The sequence below is a fragment of the Osmerus eperlanus genome, chromosome 18, assembly GCF_963692335.1.
Source record: "Osmerus eperlanus chromosome 18, fOsmEpe2.1, whole genome shotgun sequence".
NCBI classification, from domain to species: Eukaryota; Metazoa; Chordata; class Actinopteri; order Osmeriformes; family Osmeridae; genus Osmerus; species Osmerus eperlanus.
The window spans coordinates 6,296,316-6,315,909 of NC_085035.1; the positions used below are offsets into that span (position 1 = coordinate 6,296,316).

Below are 19,594 nucleotides of genomic sequence, written 5' to 3' on the forward strand. Positions count from 1 at the left end.
TACCTGAGTAGTAGGACAGTCTTGTCCAGTGGGATGGTGACCCATGTGAATGGGATACTTAAAACACTTATTTGACAACTTCACGTCTCAATTCCGAGAGAAAAAACAACCGACGCAAATATGAGCTGAATTCATATAATGTCATTGTATTAACAACATCCACAAAATGTTGTAAAAATGTCATACATTCCCTAACTGCCGAGACAGTCTGAACAAACATTAGGATCTGTTTAACAGACAGTGCTTAATTCATTAGCTTACAGTCCATAGATAAAATGCATAAACATTTATAGGTCACAGTAAAAAGTACAGGTAATAATTTCATTTGTTTTTGTCTCGGTTTCAAATCATAAAAATCTTTAATGGTCGTACCCCTCTGAATTCATCTGTGTTCTCTACCCTTGCTGTTGAAGAGTAATGTTGGAGGGATTCCTTTCATTTATAAGGTATTGTAATACCTTTTTCTAGCCATTTTATTAAAAATCATCATGATACCTTAGCAGAACTGACAATAGTATGACTTCCCCCACTCCTTTATAGAATGGTTTCAGGCACTGAAGTAATATGGCCAAAGCAGTTGTCATAATGATTTAAACCCTGAATCAATTTGCTATATACAAATAAAAATGCAAGGATGTCCCTTAACATGTAAATGTGGACCAATAGTCTGATAAAGTTAACATTTGGGTACATATATCAGGGCAGAAGCAGGGAATTCAAAATGCTTTGTCTCATCTTCCTAGTGGCTAAAGATGTTGGTCACCAGCCAACTCTATGCATCTGAGAGCGATGTGTCGATTTGATTCATCGGCAGTGGATAAACATGGTTTCGTATAATAATTCTGACATTGACACTACATTTTCCATCTTAATCCCCACCTCCAATATACAGTATGTGTTTGAGGGTTAAAGCTTCGTCTCATTCAAAATAGTTCGAAATAAGTCCTGCTTTGTGTCTTTGTAACATTTGATTTGGACATTCTTTAAAGAGATAAACACCTGTGAAGAGCCTTTTTATGATGAGCCTTTTCTGATATGGCTGCCAAATGGAGACCGTTATATGAGGAAGGAGTACAGGAAGCCCTTTGTATGTTTCTCTTGTTTACGACCTCGCTCTTCCACAACATGTTCTTTGCGCCCTTCCCTCACACTCCATCTTCCTCCTTTAAGTCTCCATCTCTCTCTCTCACTCTCTCGCCTCGCTCTCCCTTCGGACCCGTTTTTTCTTCTGTGCCAGTTCGTCAGGCCCTGTTCATGTGTCCATCGCTCTGTCCCTGGCTCAGACAGATAAGACGGACATCGAAATGATTTGTACGTCTCTCTCTCTCTCTCTACTGGCCAGACTTCTTCTCTTTCTGAAAGCTGAAGCTAGTGCGCCGGCTCAGCTTCCGTTGCTTCTGGGCAAAGTAGTCCGCTCGTGACGTGCTGGCCCGCGACTCCAGGATGTAGTTGACCTGAGAACAAGATAGTCATTTTGATGTAGAACTCTTCGACATAAGCATTAGATTTACCACCACCAAGCCCCCCCCCCAAAATCCATAACTTGCATTGAATACCCTATCTCTGGAGCTGCATCTCCCCTTCACTCAGCTGAATTAAATAACTGTCAATATTTGGGGTAACAGTCTTAAAGTCTACAGATGGTTAGATAAATGTCGTGAAAAAGAAACTTCTATCCCATTATCCGTATCTCTTTCTGAGGAGACAACATGCCTGTGGTATCACCATGTGTGTCAGTCCCATGACACGCCTTGTCACATCCAGTAGATGTCACTAAATCTGAACATATGTTACTTTAACGAGAAATATGGTGATAACTCCCACCACTGGATAGCTCATAAAAAGGGCAAAAATTATGAGCTGGGAGAGCCTAGGTGATGATAGCATAGATAATTTTAATGGAGTTTTAACGCCTAGACTGGGAGATAAAACGGCAAAGCCTTTGGCCTTGAGAGGGACAAGGCCGTCACTCGACCGTTTTGAAAAGCGAAATGATCACGCGGAATACATCGGCGATGCTCTGTCCATGGTGCTTTATAGTCAAAGGTGTAAAAATACTGTCAATAATGTTGTGCCTTGTAAAAGGCACGACATTTGGGTTGTGTGAAACCCCGTGCTATGACCCAAATGGCTCCCACTCCTGTTTAATATATGTAGTCTTGATGTCTGGCTAGAATGTGCCCTAAAGGAGGGTCGACCCAGTGATTTGTGTGACTTGTCTTTTATGATGGTGGGAAAGGAGGAGAAAAAGTCCACTCGAACAAGGGACGTATACAACAAGATAGTTTTGGAGAAACAATGGTGCCATTTACAGTGTCTAGATGTTGTTTTGGATATATGCCTCTTAAGATGTATTGTAAATACCCCCCCCCCCCCCCCCCTTTGATGTCATCATGTCATGACCCCAAGAAGATGCCACAGGAACTTCCAAGTAATGAAATCATTATTCTCTGCAATTTGTGGTCACACTGAGAGGTACCCCTGGGGGTCAATTCTCATTCTTAGGAGAGTTCCGAGCGATGGAATCGTCAGGGGAGGAACTTATTAAAGCGCCAGCTCATGGGTCACACCTGCCAAGCCTGGTGACACGCCTCGACAGAACAGCCCTCGTCGATGACATGCTACTTAAAGCCTTGTCCCCAGGGTCCCCAGGGAGCCAGGTAGCAGCGTCCTCTCAATTACCTGCAACCTTCACCCCACCTGCCCTGCCCTTCACCAGACAGTCACATGTCCTACTCTGAAGGGTTGTCATCTCAAAGCTCCCCTAAAAGTCATAATTAATAATCATTAATACTCATTAAAGAACACACCATTATCTTCCATATTCTAATTGCTAGTCAAATTATCGTACATGTTAGTAGAAATGCCTTGCAGCCTCAATCTACATTTTTAATGGGAAATTATACCTTTCTTTGAGACAGACAATTAGGTTTCCAACCCTAAGGGTACATAAAGGACTGCATAATAAGAACCAAACTGTCAATACATATCGATAGGACGGTAAATGACCGTTACAGACCTGATTGCTTTTGTGACATGCGTGTGGAAACATTTCTTTTACGTTTACTTTGAAACTCAAGTCTTGGCAACCCCCCCACCCACCCACATTTTACGACCCACATCTTTTCTCACCTTGAGCACGATTTCATTGACGGTAGCAGCATCGGACTCAAAGTACAGTGGCCTGTAGTCGTGGCTACTGAGATAAGTCAGCTTGAATATTGCATGACCTGAAAGACAAAGAGGAATCGGTTTTTAGTCACCAGATAAGAATCCATAAAAAATAAAATGACCAATAAATAAATAATGTACGCTCAGCATGGTCAAGGCTGTGGCACCTTGTAACACCGAGTTGGTGTATCAGCTGTTGGGAGTGGTTATAAAAGACAGTGCGAATAAATGAATGGAAAAAGTCTAGAGGGTTGCAGGCTATATTGTTGACTGGACTTTTTCACTCCCTACACTCATTTCCTACCATGCAGAATTGATGTTATGATGTAATATTCACATGTGCAAGATCAACAACACCCATGAGGTTAGGTCACCACCCATGAGCTGTTTGGTGCACTTAAGAGAGCAAAAAACGAAGAGCGAAAAACCAAAACCGTTTAGCACATTAAAAACCTTGTGACGCCGAGACAGGTTTTCCAATCCAGGAGTAAAGGGAGACTTTAATTGAAGGCACATTAGTATGTTAATGCATTCATGTGACGTTATAACCGAATGAGGTGACGGGCTGAGTTCATTAAAGAGCAACAGCCCCTGGGAGGGAAGGAGTCGAGAACGCCTCAAAACCTGTAAAATACAGACATTTTATCAACGTTATCCTAAGATCCTTGCCCTTGTGCAGCAACTGTGAAGGACTAAATTATGTTAAGTCTTCGCTTTGCTACTTTTCTCATCTCTCTTTTCTCCCCTTGTCTATAAGCCTCTTCTCTCTGGCTTCTTTTGCTGTACCCATTTCATATTTCATGTCTAACCTTGTGCTCCGGACAAGCCATTCATTACTGTTAATGCATTGCACTCTGGTGTAAATCAACCAGGGGGCTCAATAAGAGAGTGAAGGCTAACATATGCAAATGTTCAAATTCCCCAAAGTATTCCCTCCCCCATACATCCTAGAGTCTAGCCAATTGGCCACAATCAATTACAGGAGATTTAAGTGGCCAGTATTAATTTATTTTCCAACTCGCATAGTTCTTCAAAAAGGGGTATAGTTGATGTGGTACAGGGCCCTAGAATCATGCATTAGGGCAATAAAAATTCATGCAAAGACAATATGTCAAAGCTGGGTAGAAAAATTGTTCCAGCTAATGGATTCTCAACAGAAAATGGCTTTTAAGCAATTAATCTTTTAGTTGTTTTTATACCAAAAACCTTATTTTCATCATTAAAGTAGCTGGATGCCACAATCTCTACGTAGCTATATGGCGCAATGATCGAAAACACCATTAACATTGATCATGATTGTAAGAGCCTCAGTTGATATCACAATAATCATCTTGCCACTTTCTTGTCTCACTGAACAAACATCGACGTAGGATGCTTTTAGAGTGCTCGCATTCACTCCAAAATGTAAATTCCCCTTTTTAGAAGCAAGTGGAACTAATTTAGCTCTCAGCAATTTATTTCAAACTTCATACATACAGACATTACATTCCAATGAGACGTAAAAATGAGAACCCAAAACAAAAAAAAGAGGGTGTTGATGAAGTTTCAAACATATCCATTTGCCCTCGGTTTTATTGGTATCATTTCAATGCCATTGGCTCTGAAGAAACACATGTCAAGTTCACGCTCTGCTAGCTTTCGACACGACCCGGTGTGCGTGCCATTGTATTCACACAACAAGGCCATCTCTAAATATCCACCTTAGGGAAGGGTGAGAAAAAAGAAAAACAGGACGACGATTCAGGTTCCGGCGAAGAAGCTATTCTACCAAGCTGGTGACGTGGAACAAAGGTTCCACTCAAAAGTGGAGGAAAGTGGGGAGACAATGGAGAAGGAGCGTTGTGGCTGTCTTTGCCTGAGCGCGGCACTCGGAGAGCGCCTCTGCGGAGAGGAGCAGGCCCTCATTAACTCTGACACCGGCTCTTATGTATCCCCTTCATTAGGGGGGTAAGAATAGAGATACTTTTCCAAAGAGTGGTGCTGAAAGCCATAACTGACGCAGTGGTGTGTAAAATGGTGGTGGTGAGGTGCACCCTGACACCTCGGCTCCTCCTTCCCATCCTCCTCTCCTTCATTAGTCCTTTTCTGCGGCTGAGCTTTTGTTCATTTGTACTTGTGTGGGCTGGGGGAAAGTCACTAGGGGATTCACACACACACACACACACACACACACACACACACACACACACACACACACACACACACACAAAAAGAATCTCTCACACACAGCCACCCCAATCTCTACCAGTTAAAAGTTATCTTAAACTCACCATTGTGAGCACGGAACAATATCTGTATCAAAGAACAATGGCTACAATATTCAGAAAAAACCCCATCATACAATGCCAAATGGTGCTTCTATTAAAAATACAAATCAGTACTGTGTGAGAACCACTTGGTAGCTCCCCCCTGCCACCGTCCACAACCTAAAGAGGTCCCCCTTTTGAAAGGTTCTGGTGGGAAAACACAATTGAGACCAGGACCTCTTTAAAACGACTTGATGTATCTACCAAGACCCAGGCTCTTTCAACCATCTCTCCCTCCCCCAATCCTTAGAGAGGGTCCCTAGTGGTGTCAAGCCTTTAAAAACTGTTTTGGGAACGCTTGATGAATAGATCAGAGGGGCGATGAGCACCTCTTCCCGACGTGGCGATCGTGACTCCCCCCCCTCTTGCCTTCTGCACCTCATCAATCATGCCATTGTCTGATTTGAAAGGCAAGCCATGTAAGTGTCATATCCACTCAAAGCCGAGGAGAGACCAGCCAACGGGATGAGCATAGGATCAAATAAGACAATCTTCAATATAGTAGCGAGGAGGAAGCTCTTTTGATAGGTCCACGGATGAACGTTTGGATGAGGTGAGCTACGGCACGCTGTTTAATTGGGTAGCATTAGCTGTCACAATTCTTCTTTCAAAGTGGGTGAAAGCTTTTGACGACACTCACTTTTTGCGCTCACTTTGATAACTGCTCTTACATAATGCAAGAAGGGCATTAGGCGAGACATTCCCGGAATACAAAAGCATTCATAATACAACATATGTGGAAAAGATCGTTTAAAACCGATCCATTGCTATTCAAAAAGACATCAACGCCCTTTAAGTGAAAAAACAAAATGTAAAACACATTGTCACCACAGAATTACGATACCTCCCCTGCAGTGGAGATATCCTTTTCGAGTGCCAAAGGGTCCATAAAAAAACTAAACTGGGGAAAAAATTGAGGGGGGAGGGGGGGGGGGAGGGATGCAGGGGCGAGGGTTAGGTTTGCTGAAATTGATTGAGTGGGAAAGCCTGTAGGGGGTGGCATGACTGCTTGTTTGGTGATTAAAAGACACCAACCGGAGCAGTGGTCGGGTATGATACTGATTATTGGAAAATACGAGACGGTTGCCACACATGCTTCCTATTTAAATTCAATAACTCCACTCTTTCCCCCCCACCTGCTGATGTGACAGTGGACGCTTACCCTCAAGTTCAAGTTTCATCGTAATCATTTACACACTCCTGCGCTCCCCATTTCAAATTAAGACAAATGTCCACTCCGGTCGATGTTCTCATCCTCGCTCTCCTCTTTTAGTCTCTCTCTTATTTATATAACACACACACACACACACACAGGCCTATTTAAGCAATACGTCATGGACATAAATATGTCCTGACATGTGCTACGACCCCACCCAAACAAACGTTCAACTGCATTATTGTGAGGTAAACGCTGTCAATCAGATACTTGAGCTGATTTACCACACACAAACATTCAACTTTGGCAATTTGAGGTTTTCGGGTTAGAACGTTTTTTTATCCATGACCAGTTTTGAATCTTTCTGGTGTCAAGGCCTGTGTCAAGTTCACTTTCAGCCTATCGAAATGCCAACTGGATACACTGTGAAATTGTGTGTGACCTTGGCTCTCACTAAGTAGATACCTGAATTTGGAAGTTTGGAATAGCAACTAGTCCTTTCAAAGCCCCCCTAAGAACACATTCACTCCCGTTAGGGTCTCACAGCAGCAAAATGACAGTTCAAACAACAGCGGAAAACAAATCCGTGCCACTCCAGCTAGCTAGCTTGATGAAAGAAATAAACTGCGACGACTCTTAACTTTCCCCTTAGTGGAAGCGTCGGAAAGCAGCATCCCTCTGTTCCTCCCTCTTTGCCCCCCCCCTTCCCTCCACTCCTACATTAGCTGGCCTTCATTAATCTTCGTGCCGTCTTCTTTACCTAGTCATGTAGAACCGCTCGATGGGGGTAGAGAGAGGGAGAGAGAGAAAGAGAGAGAAAGGGAGAGAGAGAGAGAAAGAAGAGAGGGGAATGAGGGGGGGGGGGCAGTGCCAATTACCAGGTCAACCAAGTGTTCAGCCCCAGTGACGCAGAGGAATGAGTCCTTACAGGAGGGGGATCTGGGTTGGAATGGGCCAATGAGCGGCTAATATTGATGGACACAAGAGGGATAAGAGAGAGTGGTATTGGGGGGAGGAGGGGGGTACAGGTTCAGGTCCACAGGGTGAGCTGGATGGTTCCTGAGTGGGGAAGAGGGATAAGGATAATAGCCTGTATGCTACGAGATCTATTGCTCTCAAAGGTGAGTGAGCAGCGTGGTGGATGAACTGTGGTCGAGTGACCAACCTTTGGCATTTTTGTCAGCTTTCATTTGGTAGTTAAATGCCATATCGTAATGAGGGTAAAAATAACCATTTCCCCATTTATTGTTAGACTCGCTCTAAAGCATCGGATGTCACACAGTGGACCTCCCTCCTGAGAGAGCCACAATTATCAGGTGATGCACACCGTCCCCATATCTCGATCTCGCACGCCCCCATCCTGACTCAATAGGCCCATCTGTTCCCACCATCCCACAATCTTGCCTCGACCACCTTTCTTCTGTCCAATAATATTAGAGTTCAGTGAGGGCAGTTTAGGATCTCTTGGGGTTGGGCCGGGTTTTCCCCACCACGGAGAACGAACCGAAGAAAGGTCTGTGGCGGAAGTTTTCAGAGAGGAGCTCAGTGGGGTTGAGGGGGTAAAGGGGGAGGGGGGTGTTCCGAAAGGCAGGAGTGGATGGCTGTAGATTAGCATAGATCCGCTACGATGGCTGTCGATTAGCATAGATCCGCTAAAATGCTACGACGGCTGTAGATTGGCAGTACTTCCTAAGTTTCCCATGAACACTGTGCCGTAATGCTACGTGATAACGTTTTATACGCCCATTGGCTGCGCGCAGTTGAAGTGAAACTGGCGCGAGAAACCGTGGAAATGAACGGAGCGTCCACCAGAAATCACAAGGAAGAAGTAAAACGAAGCATAGCGGATCATAGGAGGTAATAAGAGCTAGCTGGAGTAGTAAAGTAAAGTAAACTTAATGCGGCGGTGGTTAGGACAAACTTCTGGGGGCGAGAAGAGGAACGAGGCAGGGGATGAAGATATTGATAGCACTAGAGAAACGAAGAAAAGAAAATGTAATGCCAAATGGCTGACGGGTCGGGAATGGCTTGTGTTTGACAATGAAAATGTTGTCATGTTTTGTAAGGATTGCCGCATGTAGTCTACGCCGTCTTCTGTAATGTAAATACACTGTTCTTAATAAAGACTATATTAGGTCAGTTTAATTAATGTCTGCTTAGGACAAAACGTAACTGTAAATGCATGGGCAGGAGTCAATCTCATGACGCGAATGGACGTTTTAGCCATTTACAATAAATCGTGTCCTTACTTAGTCACGTGTTGGTGATTTCACATACCCTTGCATCATACTTCTGTGCTTCATTTTACTTAATTTTCTGTGTTTTTCATGCCAACAATGTTAATAAAATGATCAAATGCATTCAGTGAAACTCATAATTGTTCTTATTTTCCCCGGAAAGAATTTGGCTAGTGGAAATTCTGATTGCCACATTGGCTGGTGATCAAAAAAGTTCATTTAGAACCCTGGCTACGATGCTACGATGGCTGTAGATTAGCACAGATCCACTACGATTTTGTGCATAGAGACGGATGTAGCAATGCACAACTTACTGGGGCTTCTCTCCTCCACGAGATCACAGGCACAGAGGTGGTCCGAGTCGATGGAGATGGGCTTCTGTCGGATCCAGAACTTGGTGCTCGTCTTCTGGTTGGTGACCGGGTCAATCTCAACCTTCTCCCCCGAGACACCTGGGGAGAGGAAGGGACAAAGGGACGAGAGTGAGAATAGATACGTTTATATATAATATAGACCTAGTATAACATGACGCGGTAGACAAAGTCCAAATAAGTGGCCAGGAGAAGAGCTATGACTACAAGATGGATTGTTGTGGGTTAACAGTAACATTGCTTTTCTTATCCAATTAACACAAAGCGATGACGAGGAAGCATTTGACTTTTATTGCCATCCTTTCATTTGTTTTGCAGCACAGTAAGTAATTTGCCCGCCCCCTTTGATAAACACCTTAATAACTAACACTGTGCCAAATAATACAAAATAAGTCATAATAAGTGAAGATATTTAGTGCGAGTATTCATTAGGCTGATGTAAGACTTATTTAAAAAGCCTGTACGGTTCATTATTGTTTTATTATCATCTATGTATCAAGTCGATGGCCATAAAAATAGCATCTAATACTGCCTATGCAAGAAGACTTGATGGAATGGGGACATCTCAAGCTCTTTCAATGCCACCAGTGATGACAGTTTTTTTGTTGTTTACATTGCAGGTACTGTACTGTGTCTCTCCCTCTGCCTTTTGTTAGCCCTCTTCATTTGGTTATCAGGCGAGCCATTTGGTTGAATGACAATTGCACTTTGATGCTCTTCATGAAGGCAGTGGAAAATAGAGTAGGCACACACACAGCGTGATATGCCAACTTGCTGAAAAGGCGCACACACACGCACACACACTCTATGCTGGTCTATGACAGATGTGTCAGCTGTCAATCACAGAGCTGAATGTGAGGGAGTGCAGGCAAAGGGCGATGAGCTGAACCTCGGCTGTCAATCACGCGACGGTCACCATTTCCACAGGGAGCAGAGATCCCATCCTGCGTCGTGGTGTTCTGGGCACCAGCGAAGACTATTCTCACGGCTTTGATATCCGGGGTTATTGCGTGTTGTGTTTTTGAAAACTGAAATTTCAGTTAACTTTTCAACTTTTAATGGGTCTTTAAAATGCATCGATTTATAGTATAAAAATAAAAAAATCTTCACTGAGATTATTAGCTGAAAAAACATCCATTCTCCTACTTGCTGCTTCATACAAGTCAATAAAGCCCTTTTTTTAATAAAAAATAAATAAAAAATTTACAATCCGAACACGTATTCATAGATGGATAGTGGAAACACCAACCAATATGCATACGTCCAATGCAAACCCCATTAACGGGCAAGATAAAACATTGTATTAAAGAGAATAATTCTTTACCGGAATGACAATTCAGGATCTCTATGGGAGAAGCACTTCAGATTTAGATGTCCCTGCACAGTCCCATTCTCACTTTGACTCTATACATCTCCGCCAATGCTGTAATATGGACTCAGTCACTTGTATTGATGATAATGGTTATTAAATTGCACCCCCTATTTTTCCTCGGCCACATGGAATTGGTTGCTATAACAAGCCCTAATCCAATTCCATGACAGAGACCCCGCCTAATGCCATGTGAAGGAGGCAGATTGAGCATCACATTGAGGGTTATTAGAAAAATTAAGACATGGGGGGTAAGGGAGGGCACCCCATGTACCCTTCCCCTTCGTAGACTAGTTCCGCCTCCCAGAACCATTAGCCCATTCCCGTACTAGGAGAGGGTGGGGAGGGCGTCGTGGCCACGCGAGCCGCTGGTGAGTGAGTTGTTCCCGACCCTAACGAGAGACGACACGTTCCCAATAACCGCTCCGGTAATTCGGCCCATTCGTTTCCCTCGCCGCGCTTAACAAGCTTTATTAAACCGGCAGCATTGCATGGCTGCCGCCGCCATCTTTTATCATTTGCATCAATTACGGAAGAAGGGGGGGGGGGGCGCTGCGTCCCCCTACTCTCTCCATGGGTAGAGGTCGACCCAACCACTGACGTAGGGTGGAGTCAAGTCTAGCTGGGAGAGTAGCATCAGTTGACGGGTGGGCATGTTAAATTGAGTTTAGGGTAAAGCAGTAGACAGCCAAGAGTCTGTTCCAACTGAATACAAATGCTTTCTCATACATTAGTCCACATCTATGGACTGCATAGGTAAACAGGAGCATGGACTCTATGACAAAGTAGTGCATGTCCCTGAAAGTTGGGGAGATGTCCCAGAATTTGAGTCTGAACAGGTACAACTACTGAGCAAGTTCTGTGCTCCGGCCTAAAGGTCACATGATCTAGGGGGACTGGCTGTAGAAGTAAACTCGTGGGTACACGGTGTAGCGTACAAAGTAGTGTAGAAACATGGCTGTTGGTCGCATGTTCTCCAGAGTATGGTAGTGTAGTGGATTCATTCTAATCCACCTCTAGACTCCTCACCTCTAAGCCGTTAAACAGCTCTCCACTCAACCATTTGTTTTTGAAAGATCTTTGGGACCTGTGCGACCTTTTCGAATCTGACCGTGGGCCAAATACAAGTCGAGTGTGCACGCACGCACAGGGGCCATCGCCGTCGGTGCACAGACACCCAGGCATTGTCGTTCCGCCCTCACACACTTGCTGTCAGGACGGTTACATGCAGGTGTGTGTGCACGCACGCACTCCGAGAGCCATCTGTCCGCAGAACTCCTCTCGCACAGTGGCTGGTGCCATCCCCTCCTCTACCTCTCCGCCGCAAGGAAGTCTGCCACATACACACACCTCCCTTTGTATAACAGGGACCCGGAGAGACAACCAGAGCCGTCTGCATGCCATTCAACCTCCAATGCTGCCGTTTTTCTTTTTCTTTGGGTGGGTGGATGGGGGTGGGCTTCCAAATTACCAGCACGCGCTAATCAGTAAGAATCCTGGGAGTATAGCTATTCTTTGTACTGTTCCAGCCTGTTCTAAAAGATGCCGCAAAGCTTCGCACACTGACAGGACCAGGAAAATTAGGTGGGAGGGAGGGAACGCGTTTGAGTCCAACAAACACTACCCTACGTACGAACTAAAACCCCTCAAAAGGTTTGTCAGCTCAGCTTACCGCCACCTTTTTGCCTCGCCGTCCCCGAAACTTTGTTTAATCTGACACGGCGGCGGGGTATCTGTTGGCGTTTAAGCCGGGATGTTCGCAAGCCGCCGTCTGCTGATGAAACCCCAGGAACTCCCCCCTATCTCCCAGAAACACAGGGGCTACCGTCTGCCAGGCGTTGACGTACCGGGGGGGGGGGGGGGGGACACACACACACACACACACATCTGACGTGTCCTGCGTTTAAGACCCATCCCTTGTCAGACTAGGGATTGGAAGCACCGCAAAGCCCTGGTTTAACGTTCCACGATATCGGTTTGGGTAGAAAAGCTGATAAATAACTGAAACTGCGAAAGCGCTACCATGCCGTTATCTGTAGGACTGTAGAAATGTTAGTGCGCTACAGCTAGTTGAGTCTTAGGACAAAGCTGAGGACAAAAGTCTGGGTCCAAGAAGGGATTACCTCATGTTTCTTTTGTGACCCGCACGTTCCTTGTGATTCACATTCTTGTCAGTTTGACTTCAAAAAGCTTTGTGTACAGTATTTGCACTATATTTAGAAATAGAACCGTGACCAGATCTGATATTGTCGTAATGGCCACAATTGTAGCTATTCTAGTGATGGAGGGGTGGCCATACATGGCGACATGGTTCCTCTTCGTGCCTGTGGCCATCATCCCTCTGTCTCCTCCTGGTCTGAATTAGCTCTCATTACGACCATCACATAACCCTGGCTGGAGTAGCCACGGCAGCAGTTACCATGGCAGTTCTCGGTAAACAACAAGATGGATGCTGCTTTCAAGGAAGTGACCCTGTGCCCTTGGGCTGACCTGTGACGATGCCGTGATTGGTAGGGTTTGGTTTCATACCCTGGTCGTGCTTGTGTTCCCCCGACTGAAACCTAACCTGGGCCGAGGGCCTGCCTGACTAATTGGAAACAGAAAGCATGAGAGAGGGGAGAGATACAATTTGGGAAAAAACGGAAACGGAAAAAACTGAAAAAAAAAACTTTTTCTTTTAACATACCCAGATGTTGGACCTTTGTTTCCATTGTTTTGAATAGTTGCTTCTAATAGTTTTTGTTGATCAGTCATTTGTGATTGATTTTGTTTGAGATGTTTGCATTCTTTCCTTTTTCCATCTTTATTTGTAGAACCAGAAATTGATGCCTTTTGTGACAAGGTTCTGATATTTGGAACAATGGATTGAATCCTAGGGAGTAGAGAGTGTATGTGTGTTTGCATTTCTGTTTACCTAGCTGCACGTCGGTGGTGAAGCGCAGCTTGTGGATCATACTGATCTTGAAGGACTTGTAGTGGTGGCTGCTCAACATGTCCTGCACCGTGGTGATGTCGATGGGAGGATCCTCCTCTGAGCTCTCCTCTCCTCTGGAGCCTGGGAGAGGGGGAGGAGAGGGGGAGGAGAGAGAGAGAGGAGAGAGAGGAGGAGATAAATAAGAGAGGCATGGAATGGTGTTAATAGTGAATCATTTTGGCATGTCTATCTCTACGCTTTCTCAATCGTGCCATGAAGAAGAGGTCTGGTAACATGGGGAGGCAACATCAAAAACCCTTTAGTAAAGTCACTGAACTGGTGCAAAATAAAAGACCTATGTACCTTCGACAGGCCAGAAATGTGCCCCAAATAGTGGCTCAGCACAGGAGAATATTATATCCAAATACAGAGCCCTAAAGTCCTCCAAAAATAGTCCAATAAAATACAACCAGACTGTATCCAGCAGTATTGACCCAAGCAAATACTCACTGTTTTCTCTGACCAAGCAGAACTCCAGGGTGCTCTGGCTCTCTAGGGTGCAGTCCAGATCTACTGCCACGTTGGGTTCCGCCTGCCTCTCAAGTCTGTACATGGGACCTGAGGAAGAAGGAAGAGGGTAAGATGGAGACAAGTGACAAAGATGGGTCCTCAAAACTGCTGGCTCATACTGGGGCATTTTTACAGGACTGTTAAGGAATGTGTACGGTCCCTGTTAACCTATTGCTTTTATGCTTTCCACAGAGAACACATCCGAACAGACTGCGAAGCTCCGCACCTGTGCGTTAGGTTCAGTACAGAAAATGTCCCACACTCGAGGAAATGGCGATGTATTTTTTGTGAAGCAGCCTCCAATAGCTGACAGAGTGGATGTCCACAATTAGCTGCCACACACAATACTCTTTGGCTCCTACCACACTTATCAAGACCAAGGGCGTAGTGGTCACCTCCCTCTCTCCCCCTCTCTCCCCCTCTCTCCCCCTCTCTCCCCCTCTCTCCCCCTCTCTCCCCCTCTCTCCCCCTCTCTCCCCCTCTCTCTCTCAACCCTGTCCCGTGCATTACTTGCTCTTTCAATGCCAGCCAAACAAGGGCTGCATTCAGACTCTCACTGCATCCCCCACCCCCCCCCCCTCCCCCTCCCCCAACTCCAACCACGGAGACTCTTTTCATCTCAGTCCTCAGGCATGTCAAGGTCACGGTGCTATGCCGTATTTAGAAAAGCCCGATTAGATTCGCAACCTTTTCCTTTTCCCCGCGACCAGAAGTCTTGCAGTAATGGGGAGGGACCCAGTTTGGGCTGACCTCTTTGGGGGCATGGAGGAGAGATAGCCAGATGCAATTATATCACTGAAAGGGGACCGACAACGGAATAAAGTGAAACTGTATGGAGGTAACATCCAAATGGTACTGTACTGGGGGCTGAGGGAAAAGAATTGGAGGATTTTCTATTACGGTAATGCTTTGAGGTTGGGGGAGAGGTTAGTGGAGGGGTTGGGAGGGAGGGCTGGCAAAGGTACAAAGGTTTCTATTACTCTATGACATATACAAGGGCAGAGGTTAGAAATTACATAATGACAAATTCAAGGCACTACAGGTACTACAGTGCCGAGTTAAAAGCCTGATGATATTACATCAACAAGGGCAAGAAAAAACATCTGGGTAGTTCACTTTAAGGACGAAATGTAAACACGGTGTTGACACATACAAATATATCCTTTATGTATTTAATTTGTCACGTGTATTTTTCCAAACTTTGTATTCCAATTTTATGTGTGAGCAAACATACAATCGCTCATTGAAACTTACAGTTTCTCGACCTTCTGAGAAGCCAAAAATGCACTTAGTCAGTGATAGCTTGTGCACTTTATTCACAACAAAATCAATTTATATGTAGACAATGTGATCTTGTTGCTTGGGAAATAAAAAATGAACCAGAGGTCTTTTTAAGTAGTAGCACTGGCATATAGAGATTGGATTAACAAGTAAACCGGGGACGTGGGCCAGGCACATTGCATTATATCTCCAGGTATAATTTAATCCACCTTGTCCATCTGAATCAATATGTTCTGTCTGAACGATGGCACAGGAAAGGTAGATATCTTGGTAGCACTGTGTAAGAACACCCTGCAGTGTCGTGATATTATATTAGAAGGCTTAAAAATCTACCCCGTAACAACGCATGTGTGCGAAGAAAGAAAAGCATGTATTGTTTTCTTCAACACAAGAGGACGGAAGAAAAATAAATAAATCTATACAACAGAAGCCAGTCAAAGTAGGGCAAAGACTTTGGGCAATATTTACCCTTTCGCAAATACCGTGGGTCTCGAAAATGTCAGCCGGGCGGCGGCGAGCTAGCGATCTGCGGGGAGGAAAGTAATATGCCTCTTTGAAAGCCCTTGAGGACATCCTCATGGAAAGGGAAACAAACATGGTCGGGATGCACGAAAGCGGGACTCCTCGCATGACGGCGGTTGAAACGTTGCGACTTCGTGCTTAAATCTCCAAACTTGCAAAGTAACTCCAGTTCTTTAGGGAACAAGATAAGAGACAATGCACGTGTGGTAAGATTTCTCTGTCTCTTCTGGAAAGGCCGCAAACCTTGAGGGGTCACTGTTGAGATGTCGAGTCTGAAGTGAAGGGGGGGGGGGGGGGGGGGTGAAAGAGTGTGACTAATGGTGAACACAGAAAGTGACCTTTTAGATTCCTGCCTGCCGCAGAGATCCGTGGCGGAGCGGGTGCACCTCGGAAAGAGGACATGACGTGACCTCAGAGATTTATGCCCTGCTGACTAAAACCACATGCTGAGAAGTGGACGCTGTGTGAGCGTGTGTGTGTTTCAGTGTGTGTGTGTGTGTGTGAGAAATTGTAAAAGTGTGAGTGAGTGCTTTCAGAAGGCCACATAGCAGGTGTAAGTTATCCAATGCCATTGAAAAAGTAGATATGGCTTCAAACAAGTAGGACACAACAAATAAAGTCCTCTGACTAAATCAAAGTTTAAGTAGCCACCAGCTGCTATTTTTTTGCAATTTGGGAATACTAGACTTCAACTTGCCAGGAGGCAGGACATGGTACTATACATGTTGGTGTCTTACACACGCATCTATGAAGATGGAGGATTAACAAATATGACAAGAGCCATGAGAGAAACAGTACTTTGGGGGAGCCATTAACCCCAATATCCCATCGGCATACAAATGACAGTGCTCAACCACAAGCACACATATATATATATATATATAGACTGATAGAAAGACTGCACTACCACCGATCTGTTATCTGTTCTGTTCTGTTATTTTGCTCCAATTAAACTATAAAAAAGTGTTATATATTGATATATAAAATACAAATTTATAAAAAAAAACATATATACACATTTAGCCTACACGCAGTAAGCAAACTATGCATGCACAATGAAAAATGCTAAAACAAAAAGGAAAAGAAAGCCTCGTTAAAATAAACACATCGAACTCTCAAACAACCAAAATGTCCCACCAAAAAACGAATACTGTGCAGAACACACATGCCTCTCTCCCCAAGCGCCAGGCCTCATTTGCAGTTCAAACACATGCGTTGTCCCAGGCCCAGCCATCACCTCCTCTCCAAATGTCACCACAGTTTGCCCGATAATGTGCACAAGCCCCATTCAATACCCCCTTATCTACTGGCACAGACCAAGCCATTTTATATTCCACCCCCCTCTCCCGCCCCCTCCCCCCAGACAAACACACACACACACACACCTTCTGAGACGTCATATTTCATAGCGTAAAAAAATCCACTTATGTTCTATTCATTCTGGTTTGTCTTTACACATTATAAAAATGTGCACAGTATTATGGATTATGCATTATTGTCGTTATAAAAATATTTGGGGGAATTATTGATTGGAAAATTTCTTATGGACTGGAACTATCCGATCATAAACACATGGAGGGAAAAGAGGGTCTGTCAGAGATAAGCATTTTGCCCTTAAGGAGAGAGAGGTCGTGTCACCTTGCAGAAGCAAAGAGATGAATTTCATAAATAAAATGTCCGCAAGACTATATTCAAGTTCACAGTCTGGATGTATGACTCTTGATTGCGACGTTCCCCTGAAATATGTTTGGGTTTGTATCGATTTATTTTATTGCTGCTGTTCTCTCAACCGACAGAGGCGGGTAGAGGTAGAACTGGGATTAATGCAATAAGTGAAGGATAGCAAACATATATTTATGCTAAGCTCCTGCCAGAAGAAAAACAAACACAAAGATGGAACGATACAAAGGATTCGGGGAGAAATGTCACTTTGGCAGACAATGAAAGCCAAAATTGCCAATACCAGTAGTATTTGCACCAAGCTAGGCACATTGATCCCATTCTAAAAGTAATTCACTGGCGAGGTAAGAATCGTCACTCAACCACAGCAAGATGGCGAGACCTTGAACTCTTATTGTGAAAAGAAAAGTGAGGAAGAGATTGAAAGAGAGACAGAGAAGATTGGAAAGGAGTCTCACTCTAGTGAGTAAATAAATAATCAATACTCATCTAAATGTAAATGAGAGAGTAGCCCTCACTTTAAAGTGTGCACGTGCGTGCGTGCGACTCAGAGAATCAGAGGGGTGGTGGTGTTTTGGGGTTATCAACTGGGCCAATTTTCCACAGACACTGGGCCGCAACCTAATCACCATCACTCAGGTCTTGGCCTGCAATGGATATAGAAATAAATCCCAACCCATCACCTGAGCTCCAGCCATGCTAGGGCAGGCATGGGTGACATGCTTCACTGAACCCAGAGGTTCTCACTCTTAAGATTTGGTGGGGTTTCTGTGTAGTGTAGACATGTGAGGGCAAGCTTAATGAAACAAGGCCAACTAGAAACTGAAAATGTAAATGCTGAGGATTGTACTCAATCCTCAGCATTTCAATAAGAATCAATAAGAATTGTTCAATCTGCCCCTCAAGTAAATAACGATATCTAAAATAACTCTGCTAAAGTTAAAAAGAAAAATCCATTAGCAATCACTATTGCAGTTGATGATTTGGGGATATCCCAATTATGTGAAAAAATAACAAAGTAAGGCCAGATATTTAGCAGTCACAAAAACTCTTTCACAAATCTATCCTAGTTTGTTTAAGACACTGAACTGATCTAAATGTGATAAATGCTGATAACATTTTATCATAATTGTAAAATTGTGAGTTCTATAACAAGTATTTCAACATATTTCATTCTTACATGCAAAGTGAAAACTAACAGTCAAGACAAAACCTGCGGTTAAGATTAAGAAATGTTATCCGCTGTCCTTACATAGAAAGCTATTCGATGTTTGTCTGTTCAAACTAAACAGAAAGAATACGCCTATAATATATTAAGAATCTCTACACTAGAAATCACTACAAAAACATAAATATGCAGGCTGAACTCCTTGAATAATCCAACCCAAGACTGTGTTTGTCCTGTATGTGTGTATAACTGTAACATCTGCAAGCAACTACTATGCCAGGAGAATCCCATTCGTTTTCCTCTGACTCCTTTAAAACAAGGATGAGACCATGGAGAGCATGCAGCGGGTTGAGATGACACCTGTTATGCCAGACAAAGCTGTCAGACACAGCCAAGTGCTGTGCACTCCGCACAAACATTCAATCCTTCATGTTGTCAGTTTAGACCGAGACAAATACAAATGCACTCGGATATCCCCGTGTGGCAGCACACGGACATGGAATCAGACAGACACGCGGACAAAGAGAGGACCTGACGCGTGGCCTTCGCCAAGATCCTCGTGGTTTAAGCGCGGCGTTTGTGTGTTGAGCTCACTGTTATTCCAAACATTATCCATCATTATTGTTAATCGCAGGCACATTATATGGTCAGTGTCACATTACCTAGAAGTAGGAAAACATCTCGGCTGAAAAGCTTGCGAGGCTACAGCAAAATACACTAACCATGAAACTCATTCAGAAATTGTCTGTGGGTATCCATGGTGCTCCTGCTGTCACCTGACCTACTCAATTCATAGAACCAGAGGTTTGCCTGGTCCTCTATGCACAGGGGGGAAATGAGGGTTAAAAG

General features: G+C 44.3%; 1 protein-coding gene across 2 annotated transcripts in view; it reads right to left on the reverse strand.

Moving 5' to 3' along the window:
* Positions 1 to 121: 121 nt before the first annotated feature.
* mapkap1 (MAPK associated protein 1) overlaps positions 122 to 19,594 on the reverse strand; it is a 39,964-nt gene continuing 20,491 nt past the window's right edge. For both annotated transcript variants that reach the window (XM_062484066.1, XM_062484067.1), the window contains exons 7-11: positions 14,035 to 14,142; positions 13,525 to 13,665; positions 9,185 to 9,322; positions 3,133 to 3,230; positions 122 to 1,454 (exon numbers count right to left, since the gene is read on the reverse strand). In XM_062484066.1, the coding sequence (XP_062340050.1) occupies positions 1,332 to 1,454; positions 3,133 to 3,230; positions 9,185 to 9,322; positions 13,525 to 13,665; positions 14,035 to 14,142 (608 nt within the window). In that variant the 3' untranslated portion in view covers positions 122 to 1,331. The remainder of the gene's footprint in view (positions 1,455 to 3,132; positions 3,231 to 9,184; positions 9,323 to 13,524; positions 13,666 to 14,034; positions 14,143 to 19,594) is intronic.